Genomic DNA, 26,603 nt, shown 5'->3' on the forward strand with positions numbered 1-26,603 from the left:
TTCAGTCCCTGACTGGGGAACTAAAATCCCACATGCCGCAGGGCGAGGCCAAAAAAAAAAGCAATTATCTTGTGTATGCAGATCATTTCATACTTGGAGTATACTTCTTACCTAAATTATTTAATCATCAGATATAATCTTGAAAACTCATTGTTTTTGTATTGCTGATATTTTTAAATTGCCAAGGGCTATTTATTTTTTAGCCCAGTATTCGCTATTTCAAAGCTCAAGAAGTTCATAAAACTTGAAGAGTCCTGATAGATATAATTATTATAGCTATAATAATAAAAACTAATTTTCCTACCTACTAATTTATATAAGATGAAATACTCAGGATAAACCAAAAACCCTTAATAGATTCTGGAATCAAACAAATTGGGGTTTAAGTCTTGATTCTGCCACTTACTAATTATTTTACCTTGGATAAGTTGTTTAATCTCTTAGTTTCCTCATCTGTAAAATGAGGATAATAATTAATAACTGTCTCATAGTGTTATTGTGTGGTTTAAATAATAACCTATCTACAAAGCCCTTGCATAATGTTTAATAAATAGTAGCAGTAATTTTCTCAAAAAAGAATGAGGCCTATTTATTACAGAACTACCATCAAAATCTATTAAACAACCCAGCCAATTTTTCTCAAAGGTGTTTGGATTGCCTTTCTGTCCCAAAAGCGTTTTCATCTTGTACCTTTCCGTCACCTTACTATTGTCCTCTCAAGATTTGCCCTGTAGTACAGTGGTTTCTAAATGTTAATCTGTGAACTGGAGCTGTTCAGTGACAGAGTTTTCATTGGGCTTTGTGAAATGAAAGTTAGGCAGTTCAATGTAGTGATTATTTCATAAAATTAACCTTAACTTTGATAGCCTATTCATCTTTTTGGGGGGCGGTCCCTAAATCTGCTCTTTTGAAATGGTGATATTAATTCTGTAACTTTGCTTTAAGTAACTTTTAAAAATTGAAGGTTGACAATCTAATCAGCTATTATAATTTATTAAGAATTTCCCTTTTAGTTTATTCTTCTGCTATGTAGAAGCTTTTAAAATTTGAGGTACTAGCTCTGGATTACTTTATATCTTTTCATAGCTTTTATGCTTTTAGGCAGTAATATAATTTCACAGATTGGTGCCCCTAGGGACCTCAGGAGATGGCTCCTCTCTTTACAGAAAGTAATGAAGTTGTTTTTGTGTTATTATAAAGGATAGGCTCATCTCTGATATCAATCAAATTCTAGAAAGAATTTGGGACAAGATAGCAAGGGAAAAGAGAAATTGGTATGCCATCCTACTTTATAAATTACTGTTCCCTGTGTTTTCTAAAGTTTAATGATATCATAGCTCAGATATTATTTCCAGGATGATTTAAAGAATGCTATGTGTGGTGGTTCAGCATGGGCATATAATTAAGCATGATAGATTTTTGTCTTTCTTGAGTAGATACATCTGTTCTTTTTGTAAGGAGTTAGGAGAAGAACCGTCAAGCCCATGGTATATTTCTTAAGCAGTTTGTACACTTCAAAGAGCTGTTAAATCAGTATATCTATAGAATTCTAGGAGCCTTTTGATGAATGGTCAGATTTATTTACTAAATTATTTTATGTTTTGATAGTGCTTGTATTCTCATTGTATGACCAGTGTCTTTGAGTTAAGAAAGGGTTAAATAATTATGGAATAAGATCAAATTTGTACATTTAAAAAATTTTGTGCCCTACAGAATATTCATACTATGATGTAAAATGCTACTTTTAAAGTAGTATCATTGATGTATACCAGCTTGTGTGGGTCATTGTTAATAATAAGTCATTGCTTTCTGGCTTCTCTGGCTTTGAGGACCTTCTTGAACTTCTCACCAAATCTTGTCCTACTTTTTGTTTTTCTTTAAGATCAGTCCTTTTAGTACAGCATTATTGTACTTCTTTATATCCTGGTGGTATACATTAAGAGTTCAAAGTGAGATTCTTATAGACTGAAAGTCCTTTAGCAGAAAGTTGGGACAGGAAGAGAGAGAGAGTCTATGTTCAGGGCTCAAAAGTTTAACTTCTCTTTAATGATATAGTTGTTAATCTTCTGATACCAGACTTTTTTTTTATTTTTAACATTCTGACTTTATAGAATTTAGAAATGGAAGAGAATTCCGGAGCCATTTATTACAGCCTTCCACAAAGCAAAAGAATTCCTTCTTTGTGATCCTTGCTAGGCTGTTCTCTACTTGGATATATACTCAGTGATTGAAAGCTCCCCAAGTCATGTGACAGCCCTAATGGTTTTAGATGATTTTAATTCTTCTTGTCAGCCTCTGGAAATTCAGAGCCTCACCTCATAAAATACAACCTCACACAATTGAAAATCTTAACGTTTAACTCAGCATTGTCTGGTTTCAGCAACGTGAGCTGGGGTGTCTGTTGGCTTATTGCCACCACCATCAGTGTAACATGGACAGGAAAGAATAAATTTTCTGGTGTTTCAGAACAGTTAGGTAAATTAGTATATTTGATTATACCTGTCAGCTCCACTTTAGGAAGTAGTTAAGTTGAAGCTAGAGGGTGGTTCGGTGTTGAAAATAGTCTGTTTTTTGTTTTTTTTTTAATATTCAGAACACATCTGGACACAAGGGGGGGCTCATAAGGATTAGTGGGTTATAACTTTCAGAATCCTGTCACTTCTCAAATTAACTTAAACCATATAGCTTTTGATTAACCATCGAAGGAAGGAAGGGAGAAAGGAAGGAAGGAGAGAGAAATATGGAAGGTGAGTAGGTAGAGGGAGAAAGACTCTTGGGGGATACTAAGTAGACTCATATTTTTTTAAAGCACCACAGAATACTTATTTTATTCCCAAATGATCCCTTAAATTAAATTTGGCTTCATGCAAAATCCTAGAATTTTAGATGTGTTTGGTTTTTTAACATCAGCTTACAAGTTTAAGGTAAAAAATAAGCAAAAAATGTTATTTCTGTAATGAAACAAACTAGTAGTTCAACTTCACTTGCTCTTTTGTTAGTTTTCTTAGTGGGATGATTTTGTTTTGGAAAATGTAATCACAAGAGATGTGGTAGTCTAGGAAGCATTTTGCTTGAAGGGTTGGCTTTGTTTTTTGTTGTGGGAATTTACTGCTTTTTCCATTCTATTGTCATCATTATTAAAGAGCTGTAGATGTAGAGTTATTAAAGAATTGAGCTTTTTCCATTTTGGTTTTTCTTAGGATTCACTCCTTCTCCAGTTGCACAGCCACATCCTTCAGCTGGCCTTAATGTTGACTTTGAATCTGTGTTTGGAAATAAATCTACCAACGTTATTGTAGATTCTGGGGGTAAGAAAAAATTGCTTTATTAACATTACTATAATGTTCTAGTTTAGAGTGTGTGTAAGGACAGATAATGGTCCTTTTAACGTGTAAATAGATGAAATTGGGGTAGCCAAAGAAGTGGTCCCTCTTCCCCCAGCCACTAGAAGAAAGCTTCAAGGGACTGTTGTTAGCCTTTACTCTTTTCTTAGTGGCAGTTTTGAATCTGGGTAGATTTTATTTCTCCCAGAGCTATTAAATAAGAGAGAAAAAAAGAGGTTTTACTCAGATTAGACTGCTAAATTGCTAGGGACTGTGTGTAGAATGCTGTACCTTTTACTCTAATTTTTACCTTTACTGAAATGAAATTGGCTTTTTTGAAAACTAGGAAAATATGACCTGTGGTACCTTGCCTCGTTGAGGTAGTCTGTGTAATGAACAGCTAGAATAACTAAATATCAGAGTTGTGGGTTCAGGGGCTTTTTATTGTTTTATAGTATGCTTGTTTAGTCATCTTAAGAGAACTTTATAAAATCTGTAGAGCCAAGTTTCCATTTAACATCTTGGTAATTTCAAGTTTTGTAAAGATTGAGTTCCTGTAAAGTTGGCACCAAATTATATTCTTAATCATGGGGTGGTAAGTGTAGTAATTAAACTCAAGCCATTTAAAGAAATATATTGAGGTGTTGTTAATTTTATAATATACAATTAGTTATCATAAGTATACATACAAAAGTAAGAAGCAAACTTATAAAGAATGTGTATGAACTAGGAATTTATTTTTTTCTGTGCACTAGTAGGTTTATAATTACATTTTTTGATGCATTTGACTTTGTCCTCTTGAGTTTATCTTGCTGGGAAAAAGGATAAAGGAAATAGAAACCAATTGTTCATATTTTATAAACCCCTGTTTTTGGTGACTTTCTTTTTCATATTCTCTGGTATTCCTGGGTTGTGCCGTTCAGTCCTTTGGTGGTTTGTTGATTGGATCTGTTTCACCTTTTACCGTTTGGTAGAGAACCTTAAGGGATTTTATTTTATTTATTTTATTTTATTTTTAATTTTTAAACAGGGTTCTACTTTACTAGATAGTTTTATGCAGTTTGAGTGTAGTTTAACTATTTCTTGTGTATAATTTAGGCTAGCTGTTTTTAGACAGGAAAAGAGATAACCTAGTGGTTCATTTTCACTTGCTTCTAATATACTGTTTTACATATACCTTACATTCTCCACTTTGAAGAGTATTAAAAGGTCTATAAAATATTATTTCTTAAAAGGAACTTTTTTTCAAAGTTACAGAGATATATTTTTTACCTGTATTGCTTCAGGTATAAGTGAGTCTTCAGAAAATTTTGTCAGCTGAGGGGAAGGATTAATTCCATTCCCTTCTCTTTCACAGAGAAGGGATTTGAAATTGTGGATTTCTCCTTTTTCCACTTAAGAGCATTTATTAGTGCCCATTTACCTGGAGGACTTCTCCAGTAAACAAACAAGGAGAAAAGGCAGAGACCTCCTTTAGAAAGCTGTAGCACCATAAAGTTCCTTACAAATCCTATTTCGTCTGTTTGTAACTTTAAGGCTTTGATGAACTAGGTGGACTTCTCAAACCAACAGTGGCCTCTCAGAACCAGAGTCTTCCTGTTGCCAAACTCCCACCTAACAAGTTAGTATCTGATGACTTGGATTCATCCTTAGCCAACCTTGTTGGCAGTAAGTATTTTTTGTATTCTTTAATCTTTAAAATAAGTTGTTTTATAAAAATTAGTCTAGTTTTTAAATGCTTTCTTTTTCTCCTGTCCTAGATCTTGGCATTGGAAATGGAACCACTAAGAAGTGAGTGTTTTATTTGTATTCTTTCCCTATGTGCCATTTAGAGGTTGATTAGGCTTTCCTCTCAAGAAAGTATGTGTAGAGATGTCATCTGCATCTTAAATGCTCTGTTCAATCTAAATGTGTAGTAAAGAAACTTCATAATTACACACACTTAATATTCTCACTCATATTTATTTAAAGTGATGTAAATTGGAGTCAGCCAGGTGAAAAGAAGCTAACTGGAGGATCTAACTGGCAACCGAAGGTTGCACCAACAACTGCTTGGAATGCTGCAACAATGGTGAGTTGGAAAAGCTCATTATATACTAACATGAATGATTTAGGTAAATGTGTAACATGAAAATGTTTTTTAAGTAGTGATAAGGCATAAGTGGAAAGATTGTTACCAAGTTTTAGAAATATAAGTAATTTGTATTTCTTTTAAAGGAAGCTTGGTTGACTATGTTTGCCAGGTACATTTTAGTAGCTAACATTTATTTAAAGGTTACTTTGTGTCAGGCATGATTCTAACAAATAATATGTGGTTTTGTTTTATATAATCCTCAAATTTACCTTACACGGTAGTAACTATTATCCCAATTTTACAGGTGAGGAAATGAAAACACAGGGTTATTAAGTAGTAAGCCCAGATCACAGAGATTGGGTGGGTTTTTAGAACCCAGGCAGCCTTACCTCAGAGCATATTTTCTTAATCACTATTGTCTACTGCTGGTTTCAAATCTATTATTTATCTATCTACAATAAATAAATAACCTTAACACTGAACCAATTGCTAGATTCACACACATACACGTGTTTCCCCCAACAGTGGCTCAGTGTTCACTAATGCAGGGGTCCCCAATGCCTGGGGCCACAGACCAGTATGGGTCCGCTGCCTGTTAGGAAACCGGGCCACACAGCAGGAGAGGTGAGTGGCTGGCAAGCGAGCAGAGTTTCATCTGCCGCTCCCCGTCGCTCGCACTACCGCCTGAGCCATTCTCTCCCTGCTCCTCCACCCGAGGAAAAATTGTGTTCCCTGAAACCCGTCCCTGGTGCCAGAAAGGTTGGGGACCGCTGCACTGATGGTGCAGTGTTCACTAATTCAGTGTTCTGGTGACTTTAAGAATGTAAGTGCAGCAAATAAGGAGAATCAACTATATAAATTATATGACAGTATTAACAAAAGCCAAGCAAGTATAGTTTTAATTGAGTATGCCTATACACATACACATCTCACATAGATTATAATCTTAAATCCCAAAACAAAAAAACTCATTCTAGTGGATTATATATTTTCTTATTTTACAAAAGAGAAAATGAGTGCCAGAGGTATTAAGTGACTTGCCTGAGGCATCCCCACTAATAGGTGCCTGAATTGAGAGACTCTTTCCCTATCCAACTGGTCCCAGAGCTTCTTGCAGTACACTACACTGTTCCCTACTTCTCCATCTTCTGGTCATCTTCATGTCAGAGCTGAAACAAGGCACAGCCCCTGTTTGACCTCAGCTGGGAATGAATGCATCTGGTTACAAATTTTTCACCACTTTGTGCACGTATGTGAATGACTTCAAAAAGCACCACAAGTATTGATTTTAGGATTACAAATAAATTTCAGTGCATAGCAAATTTGCAAATACAGAATCCATGAGTAATGAAAATTAATTGTATATGATAATTAATGAGTTAGCATCTAGTACTGAAGAAGTTCTAATGGTTTTAATTAATATAAGGTATGGTCGTCCCAGAGTAGTTTTGTGGCCGTACCCCAATCCTTGGTCAGCTGCTGTTTTACCAATCCAGTAAGTCTCCCTGCATCGGAGAAAACCAATTTTTTTGTAGAAAAATTTGAAACATGCTTTCTTGCAACAGTGTGTGCTAATCAGCATTTGATTACACGAGCCACACATTGTATCCTTTCTGTTGTTGTTAGAGACCCCCATTATCCTTTTTTTTTTTAATTTTTTTTATTGGAGTATAGTTGCTTTACAGTGTTGTGTTAGTTTCTGCCGTATAGCAAAGTGAATCAGCCACACGTATACATATATCCCCATTTGCCCACTTTTTTTTAATATACCTTCAGGGGCGTTCTTTTTTTAAATTTTTTTCATTTTATTTATTTATTTATCTTTTACATCCTTATTGGGTTATAATTGCTTTACAATGTTGTGTTAGTTTCTGCTGTACAACAAAGTGAATCAGCTATATGTATACCTATATCCCCTCCCTCCTGAGTCTCCCTCCCATCCTCCCATCCCACCCTCTAGGTCCTTACAAAGCACCAAGCTGATCTCCCCACATTATCCTTGTTATAGCTACTTTTTGTTATTAAATCTCTTCCAGAGTACTGTGCTGTTTTGCTGTTTCCTTGGGTTAATTGTATGTTAAAATTAATAGCGCTGAGCTAAAAATAGTGTGCTGTTAAAGTTTTACATGACATTAAAGAGTTTTATTAGTTTCAGTCTCCATTAATGGAAAATAATATTGAAATTTAGCCACCTTTTTAAATCAGTACTTTTTCTCTGGTAGTGGTCACTACCGTCACCAATAATAAAACCTTGCATTTAAATAGTTTACATTTTTACACACTCACACACTCACACACACACTATCCGGAGTCTGTAAATAGTGCACTCTTGGGGGAGTTTGAGCAGCTGTTGTCCCAGCTGTAAGGATAAAGTTATGCAATTTTTTTTTTCCCTCAATTGCAAAGCAACTAGAAAGCAGATTTAAATTGAAATCCATCCTTTCTGACTCGCAATCAGTGTTTTTCCCACTCTAACACACCTCTCTGACTAGGGATGGCAGGAGGTTAGGTTAGTAGATGTTATAGCCTCAGGAGTGAATTATACATTGACAGTATATGAGGAATGATATAAATCCAAATGATATAAAAATACAATGAATATTTTCTTATTTTGTATGAAATTAGTATTAATCTGTATGAAGTATTAGAAGTTTGTGAATAGCACTTGACTTAAGATTGACTTTTAGCATTTAATAGGCATCTAACCATCTAGAATTTGTTGATAAGAAGCAATATCTATGGTGCTGTGTTGTGTGCGGTAAGGTATATCATCTCTTAAGGATTTTGGTAAAACATTTGTATGTATGTATTTTATAGAGGTTCTTTGTAATGACTAACATTTAGGGCTGGTGATGTGATTCACTACTTAGATAAACTGCTGCTTTTGACATTTCTTTACATTTCTAACCTTTTTAATTAATCCTTAAACACTGTCAAGGTTTTTAAATTTTTTAAAATTTTAACCATTCATTGATGTTTTATTAAAATATATAATGATGTTACACTACCAACTCTTTCTATTACTGTTTGCTTTTTTTCTGTGGTAGACATTATGCAATGCAACCCTGTTTATGGGATGCACTGTTGATGCTACTGATAGATTTTATGTTTTGATGACACTTGTAATCGATAAACTATTATGTAAGTAAGGTGATGATGCCAAAGACTAAATTTCCCGTGTCAACCTTGATAGTGTTTTAGTATAGATGTTCTTCCATTAGATACTGGAAATACAAGGGATTTTAAGTAGTTAATGAATGTTCATGTGAACTAAAATGCTCTCTATGTATTTTCTGTTGTGTAAGTACTTGTTCTAATCCAGTGTTATTGCATTATGTAATTGTTCTCCCTGGGAAAAACAGAATGGCATGCATTTTCCACAATACGTAAGTGACCAAAAACTAGCCTTTTTTGCAATAAATTGGCATGCTGTTAACCAATGCTGTAGCAGAATCTCATAACCTTCTAGCTATTACTTGTTTTCACATTCAGATTTTCAATGTGCCAAAAATTCTTCCTAGCATCTACTGATTTTGTGGGTTTGTTGCAGAATTGATTCTGATGGTGGCATGGGAAATACAAATTTTTTTTTCTTGCTTAATATTCTGCCATTTGCTGCCAGATGGCTGGGTGTCTGTGTCTGTATCTGTGCTGCCACTATGCACTTGATGACTTCTGAATGAAGGGAAATGTTGATTGTGGTAATGTTGAAAATAACAATTGCATGAAATCTTACAGGCTTCTGCTGAACTTGGCAGTTTGTCTACTGCTCTCGCAGCTCTTGGTTTTTAAGTAGGGAGAGACCAATAAGTCCTACATGCTCACCCAAATACTAAACTTTTAACTGTTCACTTTAGTTATGCTTCATTTAACTTCTCCATGTGTATGTTCAAATTGCCATATAATTTGTTATTTTTCATGTTTTAGCAGTGTTATTGGTCTTTCACCTGTATTCAGCTTCTTCAGTTTTTATTATAAGATAACACACACAGGGAATGTTGTTAAGACAGCAGATACGTCTAAAATGATTCTGTGCTGAGATTGTCTATTTTGAGTTAAAGGGGGAGGAGGAAGGGACCTTAAACATCTTAGTGGTAGATGGCTCTTTTAGGACTTAAAGCATAAACAGACTTAAAAATGTATTGCTCTTCCAAATTGGTGCTTTGCAGAAGATAGTTTAAATAATTTATGAAATAAATTAGAAGGAATACTAGTATACATGCTCTATGTAAGAACTTGTGCTTCTTAGAAATAGTCATACTCCATAGTGGTTTGAAATCTTTGGAGTTATTTGAAAAGAGTGAATGAGGTCCTTAGAAACTAATTTTTTGGAAGATCAGATTGTTCATGGATTTGGGATCTTTACATTTTATTTTGCTCAAAAAATGAAGTACCTAGGAAAACATTCAGTAATGCTACTTTTCTAGGCAAACATTTTTTATGTTAGTGATAGACTTTAAATTTAGAACTTTGAGTATTTTTAAAAATCTGAATATTTTTAAAGCTTGTAAAAGCACAATGAAATCTTAGATCACTGTTGTATCTAACTTTAAATGGTATTTTTTCTTTCTGATAATTCTTCTTTTCCGCTAATTTCAAGACACTTTTTTTCATTGAGCTTTAATTGACACAATCATTAACGAACACAAATGTCATATTTAATCACAGCTGTCTTAGCAATTCTTTTTAGTGGAACTACAGCTATTAATTCCTTGAACTCCGTTGACATACATGAGTTATACTTCCTTGTTTATTTTTTCTTTCATCATGTCAGGCACCCCCTGTAATGGCCTATCCTGCTACTACACCAACAGGCATGATAGGATATGGAATCGTAAGTATTTTTCCCAACACAGCTTTTTGAAAATAGGTTGACTCACATTTAACATGAATTTATTTCGCAGCTTAACTGAAAAAAGAACTTAGTGCCACATATATCCTTAATGCCTAACACAGAACCTTGCACCGTAGCATAGGTTTCATAAGTATTTCTAGAATAGTCATTATACAACAGATACTATTTATTAATGTTCACTGTATTTACTTGGCTTATTTTTCCTCTCATAAGTTTGTTAGGCATTTTATACTTCATTATGAACTCATTTAAACATTAATGTTAACTCCAAGTCTTCGTTGCTGTGATCTTACATTAATACCAGTGAGGTCTTATAACCTGAATACCACTCTAGAGGAAGGGGGGAATTAATATTTCTTGAATTGTGTAGGGGTAAATTTAGTTCAGTAAAGGCCACAGAAATTTTCCTATGACATGATTGGGATAGTACAGAAACAGTCCTTAAACCTTTAAGCTGCCCACAACCCACATTCTAGACTGCCCTTACTCTCCCAACTCTCTTAATACATAGACTCACATAAATAAGAAATGAAGGTAGTGGCTTCAGCCCACCACACACTTGGCGGAACTGTTGCTGTTGGGAGGCAGCACTGCATCCGTTGGTATTGCTACTGTGGCTGCTTCTGCTACTTCTTTATTTATTATACATCTGTAGCTCTTTTCCTGCATATGAAGGAGTTTCACAGCTTTTGGATTAGTAGTCATTACATTAAAAAGGTGTCTGCACAAAAAACTCAAAATGAATCTCACTACAAATAGGAGTCATCCTAAAAGGTTAAATAGAACTTGCAGAAAGGTAAGGTTTTAGAATATAGCATTTTAACCAAAATAATATGGTGGTCAGTGTGTACTTTATTTTGTCACTTACGTTAATTATATACCATGGAGTGGTAATTTTTAAAGAGATGGTTGGTTGAGATTTTCAATTATTTAAGAATGAACTAACCTCTTTGTGTGTAATTTAAGCCTCTTGGTTTTCCCTAAAAACGTCTGAAATAAAATGAAAGAACCATTGGGTTCTTTCAATTGGGAGTAAACTTCTTCAAACAATCAACTATTTTCCCTTGTGCTTATTTGCATAATGGCATAAGAACTTGATTTGATACACAAAGGCAGTTTTCTTTGAAATGTCTTAGCCATTTTATAGTTTCAAGTTTCCCATGTCTAAAGCTGGCAAATTTGGAAATTTTTTTGGTCTAAATTATTTTGTCTGTTTATCGTAGTTTGAATTTTGCAACTCATGTAGAAAAAGTTGAGCTTTTTTGCAAACTTTAAAAGATGAGCACATTAAAGACTTTCCATATAAAAAAAAATACTCCTAAAAATTTGTAGATGGGGCTTCCCTGATGGCGCAGTGGTTGAGAGTCCGCCTGCCGATGCAGGGGACATGGATTCGTGCCCGGTCCGGGAGGATCCCACATGCTGCGGAGCGGCTGGGCCCGTGGGCCGTGGCCGCTGGGCCTGCACGTCCGGAGCCTGTGCTCTGCAACGGGAGAGGCCACAGCAGTGAGAGGCCCGCGTACAGCAAAAAAAAAAAAAATTTGTAGCTGTCAGTCTTATTTGCATTTACAGGTATTTTCCCTTTGAGTTACTGTAAAAGTACTAGTACTGTTCATCCCTGTCATCCTTCTTGTTTACTTACTCATAATAAGGAAAATGTGAGTTAACATCCTTTAACTTGACATTTTTTGTTTTTTTAGCCTCCTCAAATGGGAAGTGTACCTGTAATGACACAACCAACCTTAATATACAGCCAGCCTGTCATGAGACAACCAAACCCTTTTGGCCCTGTATCAGGAGCACAGGTACTAATTAACATGCTACACGTAGCTGTTTTAATGTGCTTGATGTGGAAGAAATATAATAGCAAAAAATCCTTTTATACAACTTGAGAAGCAGGTTATTAGCATTTTTTCCCCTTCATTGTGGATGTTATTTTCTTCGCATATCTTTCTCATCTAAGAGTTTGTAGGAATATTGATTGAAAGGATAAGCAGATTACAAATATTAAAGATGGAAAATTCTTGATAACTTACAGTTGGTGGGTCCAGAGGATGGTTTTTCTGAGGTTAAGGAACCTTTTTTCTGATGATGATTCTGACATGCTCTCCTTTGTGGGCCTTAGAAACCTTGAACTCAGAACTCAGTGCCTTGGCTTGAATGGTGCTACAATAAAGATGTTGCCTTTGAGATATTTGTGAAACTTGACGAGTCTTCAAAAGTTGCGAATGCTGTTTTTTCATTAGATAACTTCCTGCTGCTAAAGATCATATTTAAAAGCAACCCCTCCAAAAGGACAAAAAAGCTTGAAATGCCATGCTGACCTAATGTCTTCACAGGAAAGATTTTCCTCTTCAAATGTTTCTAAGGCCTTCTTCCAGTTCAAGAAAATTCATCTAAATATTCACTCTTTCTTTTTCATCTCGTTGTTAGCATCAGGGGAATCTATTTTTTCTGAAAAAAAGCTTCTCATTGTGGTTAGGAGAGGAGATACGAAGTTTCTCTGTTATTTACTTCTCTGGCAGCATACTATGGAATGAGATCCTTGTAAAGTGATAGGACAGCTTGTCCTTCTGTATCTGTGGCTGTGCTCATATCATTTAACAGTTAGAAATAATGACATGTGATTGTTAAAGTACACCTTTCTTGGCTTCCGATGCCAACTGATTGGTTACTTTATGTGTTTAATGCTATTTGAAAACATTCATGGGAGCATTTGGTAATGGACTTATTCCTTTTCCACTTGAATGGATATAAGTATTACACTTGCCAGTGCATACAGTGTTACATGGCCAAAATTATTTGTATTGATCCAGTTGAAGCTTTTGTCTCAGAAACAGAAACAGAAAACAGAATATATTGTTACCTTAACCTTGGATGCTGCCTGACAGTCTCCAAGCACTTTCACATACATTATCTCATCTTATTCTCAAAATAATCTTTAAGGTAGATGGGCCTAGGATCACTATTGTCATCATCCTTTATCTTTATAGATAAAGAAAGTTGAGACTTGGAAAGGTTCTTCAACTAAATAAGTGGTGAAATGCAACTTAGCTCCCAGAATCCTTGATTCCTGGTCGAGTGCTCATTTGTGCCACACTGCCTCTCTACTAGTGCAACTCAGCCCCTGTGGCCACTACAGTAGTACTGTCTTCCTTTTGTCAGCAACGAAGCACTCTGCTAATTCCTTGGGTTTCCTGTTATATTATAAACTATATTTATGTATTTGGGATATAACTACTGTAGTTGTCAAGAGCATCCTATACAATTTTGGATAATACTTTTAACCTTGAAACACTTTATATGAGGGTTTTTTTTTTAATATGGTAAAAAAAAAATCTTAGTAAAATCTACCTTTAAAAAAATTGCTGGCCTCCTGGCATGTTTTCTTAACACAGATTTTATATCCTGTTTCCTTTTGAAATCCATGTAACTTTCACTGAAACACCAAAAAAAGTGCAAGAATTTCCAAGTTCTTTAAATGAAAGAGTGATAGAACTGCCTTTTTCTAATTATACCAGAAGAGAAGAGAATGAGAACATTAAGGTAATAAGTTTCTAGTTGAGAAATCAAATTTGAAGCGAGTACTTAATTTTAAATATTACTGATTGAGAAAAGCCTGTGAAGGAAGGAAATTGATAACTAGGAAAAGAAAATCAGGTGGCAGTAAAGTGGCTCAAAGAGGCTTTGGTCTTCTCCTTATGCAGTTATTTGAATCAGTTGAAAGTCAGAATCTTAAATTTTATGTTACTTTTAATTTCTTTTACCCCTTTGTTTTCCATATGTCTTGTCATAAAGTCCCACTAATTGTTCCTCTGCTATTATTAGCTCCACCCTTTTTGCAGTCTATATCCTTTGCCCAGATTGGAACTTTTCTTGCCTTTCTAATTTAATCCATTTTGTAGATACTGGAGTAAACTTTTATAGGCAGCATTTGTATCATCTCCATATTCAAAAATCTGAGGAGACAAATCTAACATAACTGAAATGTAAGGCTTTCCTTCTGTCATAAAAACTACCTCACAAAATCTCCCTCTTTGTAAGAATAATAATGAATAAACAGAATATTCAATTCCCATGCCTTTATAACTCTCGATAAGTATCCAGTGTTCTGCTGCTGTTTGTCTTTTCCAGAAGTCCTTTGTCTGTCATAAAGTGCGTTTACTCTTTACTCAATCTTAGTCATGTCTTGTCCCTTTTCAGTTCTTCTGAGATCTGAAGTTCTTTTCCTTATTCTGCATTATTTTTCTTTATAGAACTTACCACTACTTGACATCTGTTTGTCCATCAGTCTATCCATTTGTCCGTTCATCCATCCATCCATCTGATCCCATATTAGATTGTAACCCTCATAGAGGCAGGCTTAGATGTGGCTTGTTTACTTCTGTGTTCATGGTTCCTAAAACAGTGCCTGATTCATGATAGTTTTTGAACATTATTTGTCAAACAAGTGAATTTGGTTGAAAACTTACCTTTACCATTTCGTAACTTACTCTGCTTCTCATTGGTATAGCTTTTTACTTACTTATAACCATTGTAATAATTTATAGCAGTGTTCAGAATTGGTTTAATTTATGCTAATAGACCATAAGTTAAAATGTTAGATGACTGTCACCTGAAGAATGAAGACACCTTTAATTTCATGATTGAATATTTTTAATCATTTAAAAATTAAACGATTTATCTTTGAAGTAGGAAAGATTTTCTCATGCTTTAGTATTTTAATGATTCTTAGCCAGTCCCTTGCATTAACTTTGTCCATCCAATGGTAGTAGTAACCAAAGTAATTTTTCTTAATGAATTACCTTTTAATTGTTCTCTCATTGTTTTGCTCTTTTTTTCAATAAAAATTCCTTGAGGCAGAGACGTCTCTTTGTACATTGTAAAGTAAATGATAGTTTAAATGTAAGTCAAATGCCATCAAAATAGAATCTTTTAATCAAATCCCAGTTCTCCAGCTCTTATCAAAAATCTTTTCCTATTCCTTGAAGTATTTCTTTTGGGAGCCATTACTTACCAAAGGTGTAACTTGTAGCTCCTGGTCTCTTGCCTACTTACCATTGAACCAAGCTAATATTCTTGAGAGTACCTCAACCCTCCCACATATATTTATCATATTACCATCAGTGAGGTATTTCAAACAATGTGTTGTGTGTTCTGAATTATATCTAGATTACTCTTAGTGCTGTGTTAGGGCCTGCTAGTGAGAAAGTAGCTAATACCTTCCACATGACTGTTAGCTCAGACTTTTGTTCTTTAGGAAATGGTCTTCAGAATAGCTTTAATCTAATAGACTACACTGTAGTGTTGAAATTATGCCTCCCTATACACCTATACACTTCTTCTGTTCTGTTCCCATCCCATTTTTTGTGCTGGCTTATTCTGTATTTTTTAAGATATTTTAACACAACTGTTAGATGCTTAAAGATGGGTATTACGTTCTTGTGTTCCATGCCTAACATTGTAGCTTTTTTTTTTTTTAATGTTTTACATGAGTGCATCTTTCTAGGTGTTTGATTACATGGAAAACACTAGATACCTTTGGTTAATGCTTTTTTTTCCTCTTCTGTGCTTCCTCACACTATTTGATTGCCTGTTACCGGTTACTAATGTGTTCATTAACTTGGGGAGAGTGGGGACTCTTAATGCCCTCTCGCTCATGCTTTGTATAAATCTTACTGGTACTTACTGGTATATAAATTGAAATATCCATTGCTGGTCAATATTTTATAAACTCGTTCTGCGTTGCAGTATGCAGCTATTATGTTACTAAACATGAAGACAATTAACCTAGTTAGTTTTGCCTTTTTTAAGTTACTGTGACGTGAGCTAACATTCTCTTAATGAATGTTTATAAGACAGTTTAGATGTTGAAGATTTTTGAGGGGGAGGGTTGTGTTTATTATGTTCTTATCACTTATTTATATGAGAAACTCAAACTGATCCCTTATCTGTTTTCCCAAAAGCAATATGAAAACCATAGTAGAGTGTTACATTTGGGGATTTATTTTTTAAAATAAGCATATTAAAAGTTTTATTGTTTTCTTGGTTGGTATTGGGGGGCTTTGAGGGGTTTTTTTAATGGAGGCTGTGGTTAAAGATGTAAAATGGCTGCTGGGTTTTTTTTGTATTGGCCAAATTTAAGTAAGTATGACATCAGTTAAGTGTCTGAAAGGACACAATGGCTAGTTGTGAGTGCTTTTTACCGATGTAAATGGGGGCACTGTTGGCTTTGGATATTGGAATAATTCAAGTCTTACCAAAAAAAAAAAAAAGCCTTTTAATGACTTTCCTGTGTATAAGAACTAATAGCTCTCTTTGCTTTTAGGCTTAGTTTAGTTTTGTTTGTTTGTTTGTTTGTTTGTTTACTTTCTTGGTATGTTAACTGTGGGTGTTGGCAGTGCCTCTCTGTCAGCTGATCTGCCCAGCTGCATTTCTGTGAAAGCCTTTTTCCTTGTCAGCAGTGTGTTGTGCTCATTCATCCTTGCTTAGTAGAAGAGCTCAGGAGGGGATTTACTTTGGGAATTGGGATTTAGGACCATAGGTGAGAATGTTTCTGGAGTCCCGTCTGCTTACCATTATTGTTAATAAGACAACATGTACGACCAGGCCTTTTCACTGGATTTTTGCTGAGAACATTTTTTCTAAAAGGTGGAAATCTAATTCTTGTTTTAAACAAAACTTAGAACATATTCATAAAATCTTGGGTGACTGTGAAGTTCTTCAAAATCCTCATGATGAACATCAGTGATTGTGTACGGCACTGTGAATATAGAAAGCACACAGGTATATTGACTGTCTAACATTTACTAGAGAAGTCCTTTTTTAAAAATTATTTCTCGACTCTTAAACTTTTTTCTGTACATTAAAATATAGCCATGAATTCTAGCTGAGTTGAGCTTGAGATAGCAGATTTTAGAGAGAAAGCAAAGCACCAGCCTTGGAGTCAGCAGATCTGCTTTCGAGTCTGTTATTAGTGTCCTGGGGCTGCTGTAACAAAATGTACCACAAACTCGATTTCTTAAAACAGCAGGAATTTAATCTCTCACAGTTCTGGAGTCTTAAGGTCCGAAAACAAGGTGTCAGTAGGGCCACGCTCCTCCTGAATTCTCTAGAGGAGGATCCTTCCTTGCCGCTTCCAGCTTTTGGTAGCCCCAGTCATTCCTTGACTTAGAGCTGCAGCACTTCAGTCTCTGCCTCTTTCACATGGCATCCTCCTTGTGTCTCTGTCTTCACATGGCCTTTCCCTCTTTTTACAAAGACATCAGTCATTGGACTAGGGCCCACCCTAACGACCTTGTCGTAACTTGATTACAACTGCAGAAACCCTATTTCCAAATACGGTCACATTCATAAATACATTCATAGGGGTCAGGGCTTCAGCATATCTTTTTAGGGGATACAGTTCAACAGACTCTCAGCTCGACTCCTCACTTAACCGGGCGTTTCAGAGAAAATTGTCTACGTAACTTTGATGAGCCTCAGTTTCTTTATATATAGAATGGTGATTTTTACCTTGTGTACTTTATAAGTTTATTGAAAGGTCCAAATGAAAATATTTGTAATTGACTTAGGAATGTGGATGTTTATGTTTTTTTATTGATGATTATAAGGAACCTTTTTTGTCTTTAGAAGAAAATGTTACAAGGTTGCCCTATTTTCAGAAATTGTTTCTATTCCATGAGGTGTCCCTATTCCCAACTTCTGATTTATAATAATACAGTTTATATTTCTTCCCATGTGTTACAAATTATCTTTATTGTAAATATAATAATTCATACTTCATTATTTTGAAACCTTAATCATGACTCACTATTATCTGATGACATCAGATAAACTCATAGAGAACCACAGGCTAGGGTAGTCACTGTGGTGTGGGGATGGGGCGGGCTGGGTGAGCACGGTCTGCATTAGGGCCTGAATCATCCACATGAGGTGTAGACGCTGGACATTGTTTACAGGAACCTGACACACCGCTCTTGAGGACTCTGTCAGCAGCACCTGAATTGGCTCAGCATTTGTGGAGGTGGTGTTACCCTAAAGGACCAAGCTTTATTTTATAGTAATTAAAATCTTTATTTGGTCCAATTTAATACAGTTTATAAGTCTCTTTTTGTGGGGAGGGGCAAACCTCTTTTGAAAATGTCTAAGTCTAAGGAACTCTGTCTTAGATGTTTTTAGTGGAAGCCCAATAGATAAATCAGGTAAAAGCAGGTAGCCTCAAGCTCATATATGGAACACAGTTTGGAAATTTTTTTGAACCAAACAAAAGTGCCATATTTTCAATAAACAGCAAATAAGTGGTGCATTGTAGGCACATGTAATTATTATTTTGTCTCCTTATGTACCAGTTGACATAAACGTTACAGCTTTTCATTTTCTTTGGTTTTCAAGGGGTAAGAGTCTAATATGAATGAGCAGTGAACATTTTATTCAAATAAGCTGAGCCAGTTTTCATGATTTCCATCCATCAAATGGAACTTTAAACAGACTTCTCTTACCCTTGCAAATACTTCTGATATACAGAAATGTTGTTTATTTTTGGCTTAGGTCAGTTAATAGTATTTCCTCCCATGAGTTTAGGAAATCTTCTCATCTATTTCCCTCTCTCCAATTTGGTCTTCTTTAACTCTTTGTCGGTTTAGGTTGCCATAATTCTAAGGAGATGACTTAGATGCCATTTTGGAATAATGTCACTCCTATGTTAATAGTTTTAAGTTATGTGGACTCTAGCAGTAGAGAGGTTTAGAAACAACACATTCAAAGAGAAATCCTCTTAGGTCACTGTTTGGTGCCCCTAAGACAAGATGAAGTAGTGCTTTGAAGGTGACAGGAGTAAGGTTGGCGTAACTTTGTGATGTTATTGATGGGCAGAAGCCCAAGATGGGTTGTGTTAAGCATAAACCCAAGAAGCAGTTATCAAAAGGCACTAGACTCAACGTACAGGACAGGCCCTCTACCTTATGCAGTGGAGAAAGGAGTCCTCTCTTTTAGCTATACTTCACAGAGGCAGCTGAGAATAGCATTATCTTTAGTATAAAATTTTGGAATGCAGCACTATATGTTTATATCCCTGTGCATCTGGATTCAGTGGTCTGGCCGTGGTCTAACATTATTCAAAAACAACATACCTTTCTGTGCTCAGTTTTATATCTGACATCTCTGTGAAATCATATTAGGTAGGGCTGAGGTTTCTAAAATGTTTCCATTGCACAGCAATATCAGGAAAATATTCTTTAAGCATGTACCCTCAGTGTATTTATATTTATATATCCCTACAACAATATGTACATTAAATAACATGTAAAAATAGACATTTTAAAAGGGTAAAAATTGATAAGGAAGTTCTAATACTTCTAATATCCGACTTTGGTGACATTTTTATACAGAGCTTGTTTTATCACCAAAAAACATTTTAATTTAGCATGTTATAGAATGCTTATAATATGTGTAAGTCACTGCTAGTTGCTGAACAAGAGACAGGGAGAATATGTTTCTTACATCTGAGGAGCCTAAAGGTGAGTATAATATGGAAGCACAAGTGACTGGTTGATGGTAAAATAAGAACTATTATAAGAGCAACACAGACAAGACAGAGTGGCTCCTATTATGTAAGACTAGATGAGCATTTGATTGTAGGTGGTAAGGAAGGTTGAACTAATATTTGAGTGACTAACATATGCCAGGGTGCTTTTTGTATATTTTAATCCTCAAGACAGCCATTAACGGGGATGTGGGTATTGGGTCTTGATATTCTTAACCTCATTTTACAAAAGAGCCAGGATTAGATTCCTTTCCATAAAACTGTGCTCTCTCATCCCAGGCAAAGGAAATACGCCCATTTTTTCCTAAGATGTTAACTTTGCTTCTTCAAGAAAGACAAAATGAGTCTTTACAGCATTGCTATTTGCTATCCAGGCTTTTGGATACAAATTCAAATGTAAAGATGTGGCACCTTGCTTCTTCGCTAAGAATTTTAAGCACAGCCAAGTTTGTCCTTAAATACCCAGTCTTTTATTCTCCCGTAAGCTTTCAATTGCACTAGGTTCACTTTCTGAGACTGATGCTATTTTCCTGTTCTAACATGAAATTTTCTTTCTTTGGTGTTGAATGGGAGTAGAATGAAGGAGTAACCATTTTTATTTATGATCTTTAGTGTGCTGATAGAATTCTTTTTTAAAAATTCCTTTATTCTCTGTATGTTTGCTTTTTTATAAAGTTAACTTACGATTTCTGTACTCTTGTCTTTACTATACTAAACACACACTACAGCCAAAAAAAAATCTTTGCTCTGGAGATAAAAACAAAGATTTTTGGTAACATTAGATTCTTTTTTTTTCTATTTCAACATATTTTTTTTAAAGGTTGATTAGAGTGGCGGGAGTGGGTGAAGGAATGTCAGCTGAGAGTTGCCATCATCAATTACTTGTACATTTTAGTATTTTTATTTATCTGCGGCTCTTCTTTCACTGCTTCTCAGTATTTCATTTTCCTATAAAATGAGAAGACTTTAAGTATGTCTGTATTAGACTAGTGAGACTGACTGCTTTGTTTAAATGGCATATTTAGTTGTGAGGTAGGTCGATTTAATTTGAACAAACTGATAGCTGTACTAATTTTTTAGTTCTGTGGGAATTTTGGTATAGAGAATGTTACTTGAAATAAATGAGTGAAAGTCTTTTTCTTTTGTTTGGTGTGTGTGTGTGTGTTGGCATATTTGTGGTAGAATTTTACTGGAATGGTCAGTTACAATTTGTCTTACGCTGGCTTGTAAAATACGGTGATATTGTAATTAATGATGGTCATTGGATTTTTTCTTTTTTTAAATTCCTTATCCTCCAGTACGTAGCAACCCTACGTGTTCTTTAATCTACTCCCAAGAATTATAAGTAAAGGAGGGTTAACTTGACTTTCTCAGGCTCTTTAAATCCTGCTGCTTCTCACCCACCAGGATCCTGTTACTCCTTTGTGTACTTTGTTCTTCTTTCTTTCCTTGAGCATTAACTGGGCAATTGCAGTATATTTCCTTTCCTTCTGCTTCCTTATTTACTCGCTGAGCTGACTACCTTCTCACCAGTGCAAGATGTGCCTATGCTTCGGTACAGGTGCCAGGAAGGGGTGGGGCCCGCTGGTGAAGGGCTGCTCCATGGCTCAGTCCTTGGCACTCGCTGCAGTCAGCCAGTCCAGTCTGGGCCAAGGTTTCATCTGCTTGAAATGGATGTTGATGATATGAAACTTACTGCAGGGATATTAAGTCTTGTTTTCTCATGTTTTAATTTAGCTACATATTTTTTATAGGTATAAGACATATGTATATGTTTGTTTTGCCAATTTAACAGAATAGTAGAAGTATTAGTTAGAAACTAGCACTTCTTCCCTCAAGGAAAATTGATCCTCTTCAACATTGTTTTTGAGCCTCCAGGACTTTTCTCCAGCAGTATGCTCACATATGGAAAAGAACAGAATTCTGGTGCTCCCTTTGACCATATTCTTCAGGGACATTTTCCCCTGAGACTGTCAGGTCTTCAGACTGCTGCCCTCATGAAAATTTGATTTAAGAAGATGTTTCAGTGTGGGGCTCTCATGGGAGACTGTTGATTTTGGATGCTTAGCTATCTGCAGTAAGCAGGGGGGTTTTGTTGTTGTTTTTTAACTTCAAATGAAAAAGAAAATCTGTTTTGGAGAAAAACCCAGTTAATCTTAAACTCCCTCCAGCTCAGGGATCACTTTACTTAAAATCATTTCGCTTCTGAATGGTCATCCTGGTTGGTCTGAAAGGTGAGGAGGAAATGTCTTTCTAATAAGTTGCACCTTATTCTGTCTCAGCACGTATGATACTTGAATCTCCAAACCCAGACCTGCTGTCCTGTCCTCCCATCTGTAGCTGCTTGTGTAATTCCATCAACTTTTCCATTGTCTCTTCCCATTGTCTTTGAACATTTATTTCTGAGAACAAGGTATGGATTAAGAAAATGACTCAACCACTAATATAACTGAAGATGATTTCTAAACCTGTAAATTAATCTTGGCATCCAAAACAACAAATTGCACATACTTGTGGTGTAATATTTGTTGAAAACTCATTGGCTCTTCATTCTTTATAGTGCTTTTCTTAAGAAAATAAAAAGGTAGAAATGAGATCACTTTGACTCAGCAAAGACAGATTTTGAGCCTTGAAATCCTTTATAGGAATTCGAATGTTGAGGTATGAATTGAAACTGTTTCTACTTAGTCTTAACTTTGATTTAATGCTCAGTTGAACATTCCTGTTCATGCCTCTGCAATCTGATGCAGGAGGAGGAAAAAATTAAAAGTTTGTTCCAAACTAAAATGGCTCATATTTGGTTTAAAATACTCTTAAAGTAGGCTCGGTGAAGGAGATACATGTATGAAATGAACATCTTGGTACTTTAGGGTTACTAAAGATATGTTATGGAGTTCAACAGTCTGCTTGCCTTACTGTATATTCAAATTAAACAACAGGAGCAAATTCCAAGAATCAAGTGAATGTATTTTAACAGGAATCTGAACCAAAGATCTTAAGTATTCCATGTATTCAGGGCAGTATGCGGGTAGTTGGACCAGATAACCTCTAAGCTCCTTCTACCTCCCAAAGTATAAGCATCAGCTGTGGCATGTCCAGATAAACAGGCAGGAGACAACTCCATGTCAAAAAAGTGTAAACACTGAGAACAGGACTTTCCACCTCTTATGAGGAAGGAAGGAAAGGGTATTGCAGCTAGATGTGTTGGGTCTGGACTGAGGTCAGATTTGACACACCGTTTGACAGACAGCCTGGACACAGGAAGCCATCTTCTGTGGCTCACAATTAGGCTGTGGTTCCCGTCCTCCCCTCTCCCACACACACATAAAATAAAAGTCTTAACCATGGGTCAGCTTATTTCAACCTTTTTGGGTAAAAGACTTTATTCCTTTGGAATTCAGAAACAAGAATTTGTTTTCTGAAAAACACATGCCATTGGATACCCTTTTAACTAGACGTGTGACTGAAACTTTTGTTTAAATAATTCCACCTTCTGCAAGGGCTGCCATTATATTTATTAAAGTTGACAAAACAAAAACCACTTCTTCTTTCATTACATTTTCTGCTTTCATGTTCTGTCATTCTGAGATCTTTTTTTCTTTCCCTCTCTCTGTCTTCTTTTCCCCCAGCTGTCGGCAGCATCCAGCCCCTCCAGTCACAGTCCTCACAGAGCTTCAGGAAAGGACCCTTTTGCAGAGCTCTCTTTGGAGGATTTCTTATAAATCACTTTAGGTATTGCTGCTTGTTGGGGGAGATGGGGACTTAAATATCAATACTTTTAAAAATTACCAAACATTAAGCACAATTTACTCTTCTCCTCTGTTTCTTTAAAGGACTCTAGGTTCCCTCTCTTTCTCCTCCTCCTCTGTTCTTTAGGTGAAGAATAGATCAAGACAGGGCATAAGGACAAAGAACTTTTGGAAAATATCTTTAACATTATTAGAAGATGTGAAATCAAAAGACCATCTCACATATGTACATATAAGCATCCACTGTGCACAGCAGATGGATGAGCTCAAACACCAGCCGTTAAAAACTGGGTGTTTTATTCAGTCTTAAAAGATTTATAGAGAACAACACAATTTTACACACTGGATTCAAGCTTTATTAGGAGCATCTTTAGTTTTAACATAATGGCCAGGATTCATTGTGAAGAATTCATTTTAACAATTTCTTTAAAGGGTTATATTTTTATGTATGCCTTTTTCATTTTAAAATAGTAGTATTTTCCAAAAAAACAGCTTATATATTTTTTTTTAAATTAAAGGCAAGTGAATACTTAGTGCCCTTTTTGATAGAAAGATTCTGCTTTTGATCCACACTGCCTCTTTTCCTGGAAGACAATGTCATTTGTTCTTCTTGATGCCGTAGCCCCCAGTGTAGATACACCTTCTGGATCTTTGAGAGTTTGTACTCTTCTGATTTGACAACAGTTTATTAGCACATCATTTCAGTAATGTCTTTGGATGAGCAGTTTAAAGGATAAAGATATCATGAGTGAAATATCTGAGTGACTAGTTGACACCCTATTGAAAAGTATTCTTTTGTAGATCTTTCAGATTTTGATTTATATCAGAAATTTTTAATAAATATAATATTACTGTTGCCTTAATTATCTCTGATTTTATTATAATATTTGGAAATAATATTTCAAATTTTGCTTGTTGCCTAAATGAGATTTTTATGTGGAAGATTTGTGTTCATGGAGAGATTTTCTGAACTTGTCATGGAAAAATCATTCGTCTTCTTTCTTCCCATATCCCTTGGTTTTTTAGTAATTAGAAAGATATTTGGAAGTTCCTGTAGTAGTTATGCTTCAAATATTGAGTTCTGGCTCATGATAAGCTGATAATACGGACTTCGTTTTGTAATCAGGGTTTGTGATAAGCATGCCATGAACACTTCCAGGCAAGTTGAATAGTAAGAGGCACAAAGCATTTTTACTTATGAGAAGATACCCTACAATGCAGTGAATTAACTTACACTCTTTTTTTTTCCCCCAGATACAGTTTATGTAACTAGATGGAAGAGAATGGAATTATTCCAAAAAGACAAGTGTTCAAGCAGCAAATACTTACTTCCAGCAAAATCCAAACTGCTGTCTCTTAAACTCTCATTAGAATGCTACAGTAACCCAATGAAGGCCCATGAAGGAAATTGGGACTAGTCGATAGGAGAACGTATCAATACAGTTTATAAAGCCAAGAATTGCCATGAATTCAGACTGTCTTTTTGGTGACTAATTCTTCAGTTCTTTCATCTCCTGTTAATACCCATAATCAGTAACCTACCAAGAAAAGCCCTTATCTGGAAAGAGTGAAATTTGTATTTGGAAAAGCTGCCTGGAGAGAAGAGCTGTGTCCTTTACTGTAATGCAACAGGACTCTTTTGGGGGGATCAAATCATAATTCTTAATTATGCAGTATCTTTCTTTTCTCCAGTCCTCACAGATACAGAAACAGTAACTAAAATTAACTTTTCTTTTTAAAAAATTATATATTCAGTTTGCAGTAGACATTCCTTAAGTATTTGTATTTATTTATGATTATCAATTTACGTAACATTAATATTGTATCAAACCTCCTTATGAAAATGAGTATGGATGTACACAGTATGTTTGATTTTTATCCATAAGAATGAATCTGATTCAGAATGCTTTTCAGCTGACATACAGAGCACTAAATATTTTAAGGCAAGTCCATAGGTCTGAATCGCTTAAGAATTCTCAGTTTCTATGGGATTTAGGGAAGCATTATAAATGCATTAATCCTTATAGTCAATTCTGTGCCTAGGATTTTGCAAGGGAACAGTTCACAGAACTGGGAAAAGCACTACATTTTAAATTCAGCATTAGTGCATTGGGAAGGGACTTTACTGCTTTGTGCTTGGCATGTCATTATTTTCCATTTGACATTAGGGCCTTTCCAAAATGAATGTGAGGAATTGCTTTCACTTCAAGACTTTCCTTCTTTTCAGTAAAACTCTAGGAGGTGTTATGGGGGGAGGGGAGGGGACAAAATCCTTGAACCTTTTATTTGGCTCATGCCATGTTATGATCATGTACCTTTTAAATAAGGGGAAATAGTATCTTTAAAGTTAATGTCTAGCCAAGAGTTTAGTTAACGAAGAATTAAGCTGCACTGTTGATCGGTGCTTTGTGTAAATACATCTTAACATTTGGGTTGAGAGGGGCCTTAAGAAGGACAGTTTGTTGTAGGAAAGCAATTCTGTACATGAGTTAAGCATACTTGTTGCATTGTCTCTGCAGATTCTATTTTTGTTTACAATATTAAAATGTATGTTAGCAAAAATGGGTGGATTTTCAAATAAAATGCAGCTTCCACAAAACTTTTGTTATGGTATTCTGGTCTGAGGCACATTTACTTTTTTCCTCTTTTCTTTATCATTGGTATTATTATTTTTTGCTAATAAAAGTATACCCAAGTGATTATATTTGATGATTTAATAAAATGTAAAATTTATTTCTCTTTTAACTTAACTTCCAAGAAGCTTGATCTTGGTACTTTTGTTACCTTCTAGAAACTGAACTACTTATTAAAACTGTTCATTTTTGTCTTTTGATCAGACGCCTTCGGTCAGGTAAGTTTAAGGGAGAAAATGCTTTGAATTTGACCTATTGATGCATGTGATTATGTCTGCCAGAGAAACCTCTGACTGTATCGTGTTTCATGTTGAATAGTAAGTAGGATCCAGAGTACATGATAGAGGGACTAAAAGCTTTGCATTGATAAATGTCTGCATACTATTTGCCATGGTTGGAAAACATAGTCTTTAACCAATATACAT

General features: G+C 35.4%; 1 protein-coding gene across 10 annotated transcripts in view; it reads left to right on the top strand.

Moving 5' to 3' along the window:
- The window catches only part of PICALM (phosphatidylinositol binding clathrin assembly protein), a 107,247-nt gene extending 81,103 nt beyond the window's left edge, over positions 1-26,144 (top strand). For 3 of the 10 annotated variants that reach the window (XM_082661298.1, XM_082661304.1, XM_082661305.1), the window contains 9 exons: positions 3,201-3,308; positions 4,860-4,991; positions 5,084-5,114; positions 5,295-5,394; positions 8,760-8,783; positions 10,172-10,231; positions 11,953-12,057; positions 23,426-23,528; positions 24,800-26,144. In XM_082661298.1, the coding sequence (XP_082517424.1) occupies positions 3,201-3,308; positions 4,860-4,991; positions 5,084-5,114; positions 5,295-5,394; positions 8,760-8,783; positions 10,172-10,231; positions 11,953-12,057; positions 23,426-23,518 (653 nt within the window). In that variant the 3' untranslated portion in view covers positions 23,519-23,528; positions 24,800-26,144. The remainder of the gene's footprint in view (positions 1-3,200; positions 3,309-4,859; positions 4,992-5,083; positions 5,115-5,294; positions 5,395-8,759; positions 8,784-10,171; positions 10,232-11,952; positions 12,058-23,425; positions 23,529-24,799) is intronic. The other 7 variants (XM_082661300.1, XM_082661306.1, XM_082661301.1 and 4 more) reach the window with 4 other exon arrangements.
- The last annotated feature ends 459 nt before the right edge of the window (positions 26,145-26,603 follow it).

Source organism: Grampus griseus, assembly GCF_964374135.1.
Source record: "Grampus griseus genome assembly, chromosome: 8".
Lineage (NCBI taxonomy): Eukaryota > Metazoa > Chordata > Mammalia > Artiodactyla > Delphinidae > Grampus > Grampus griseus.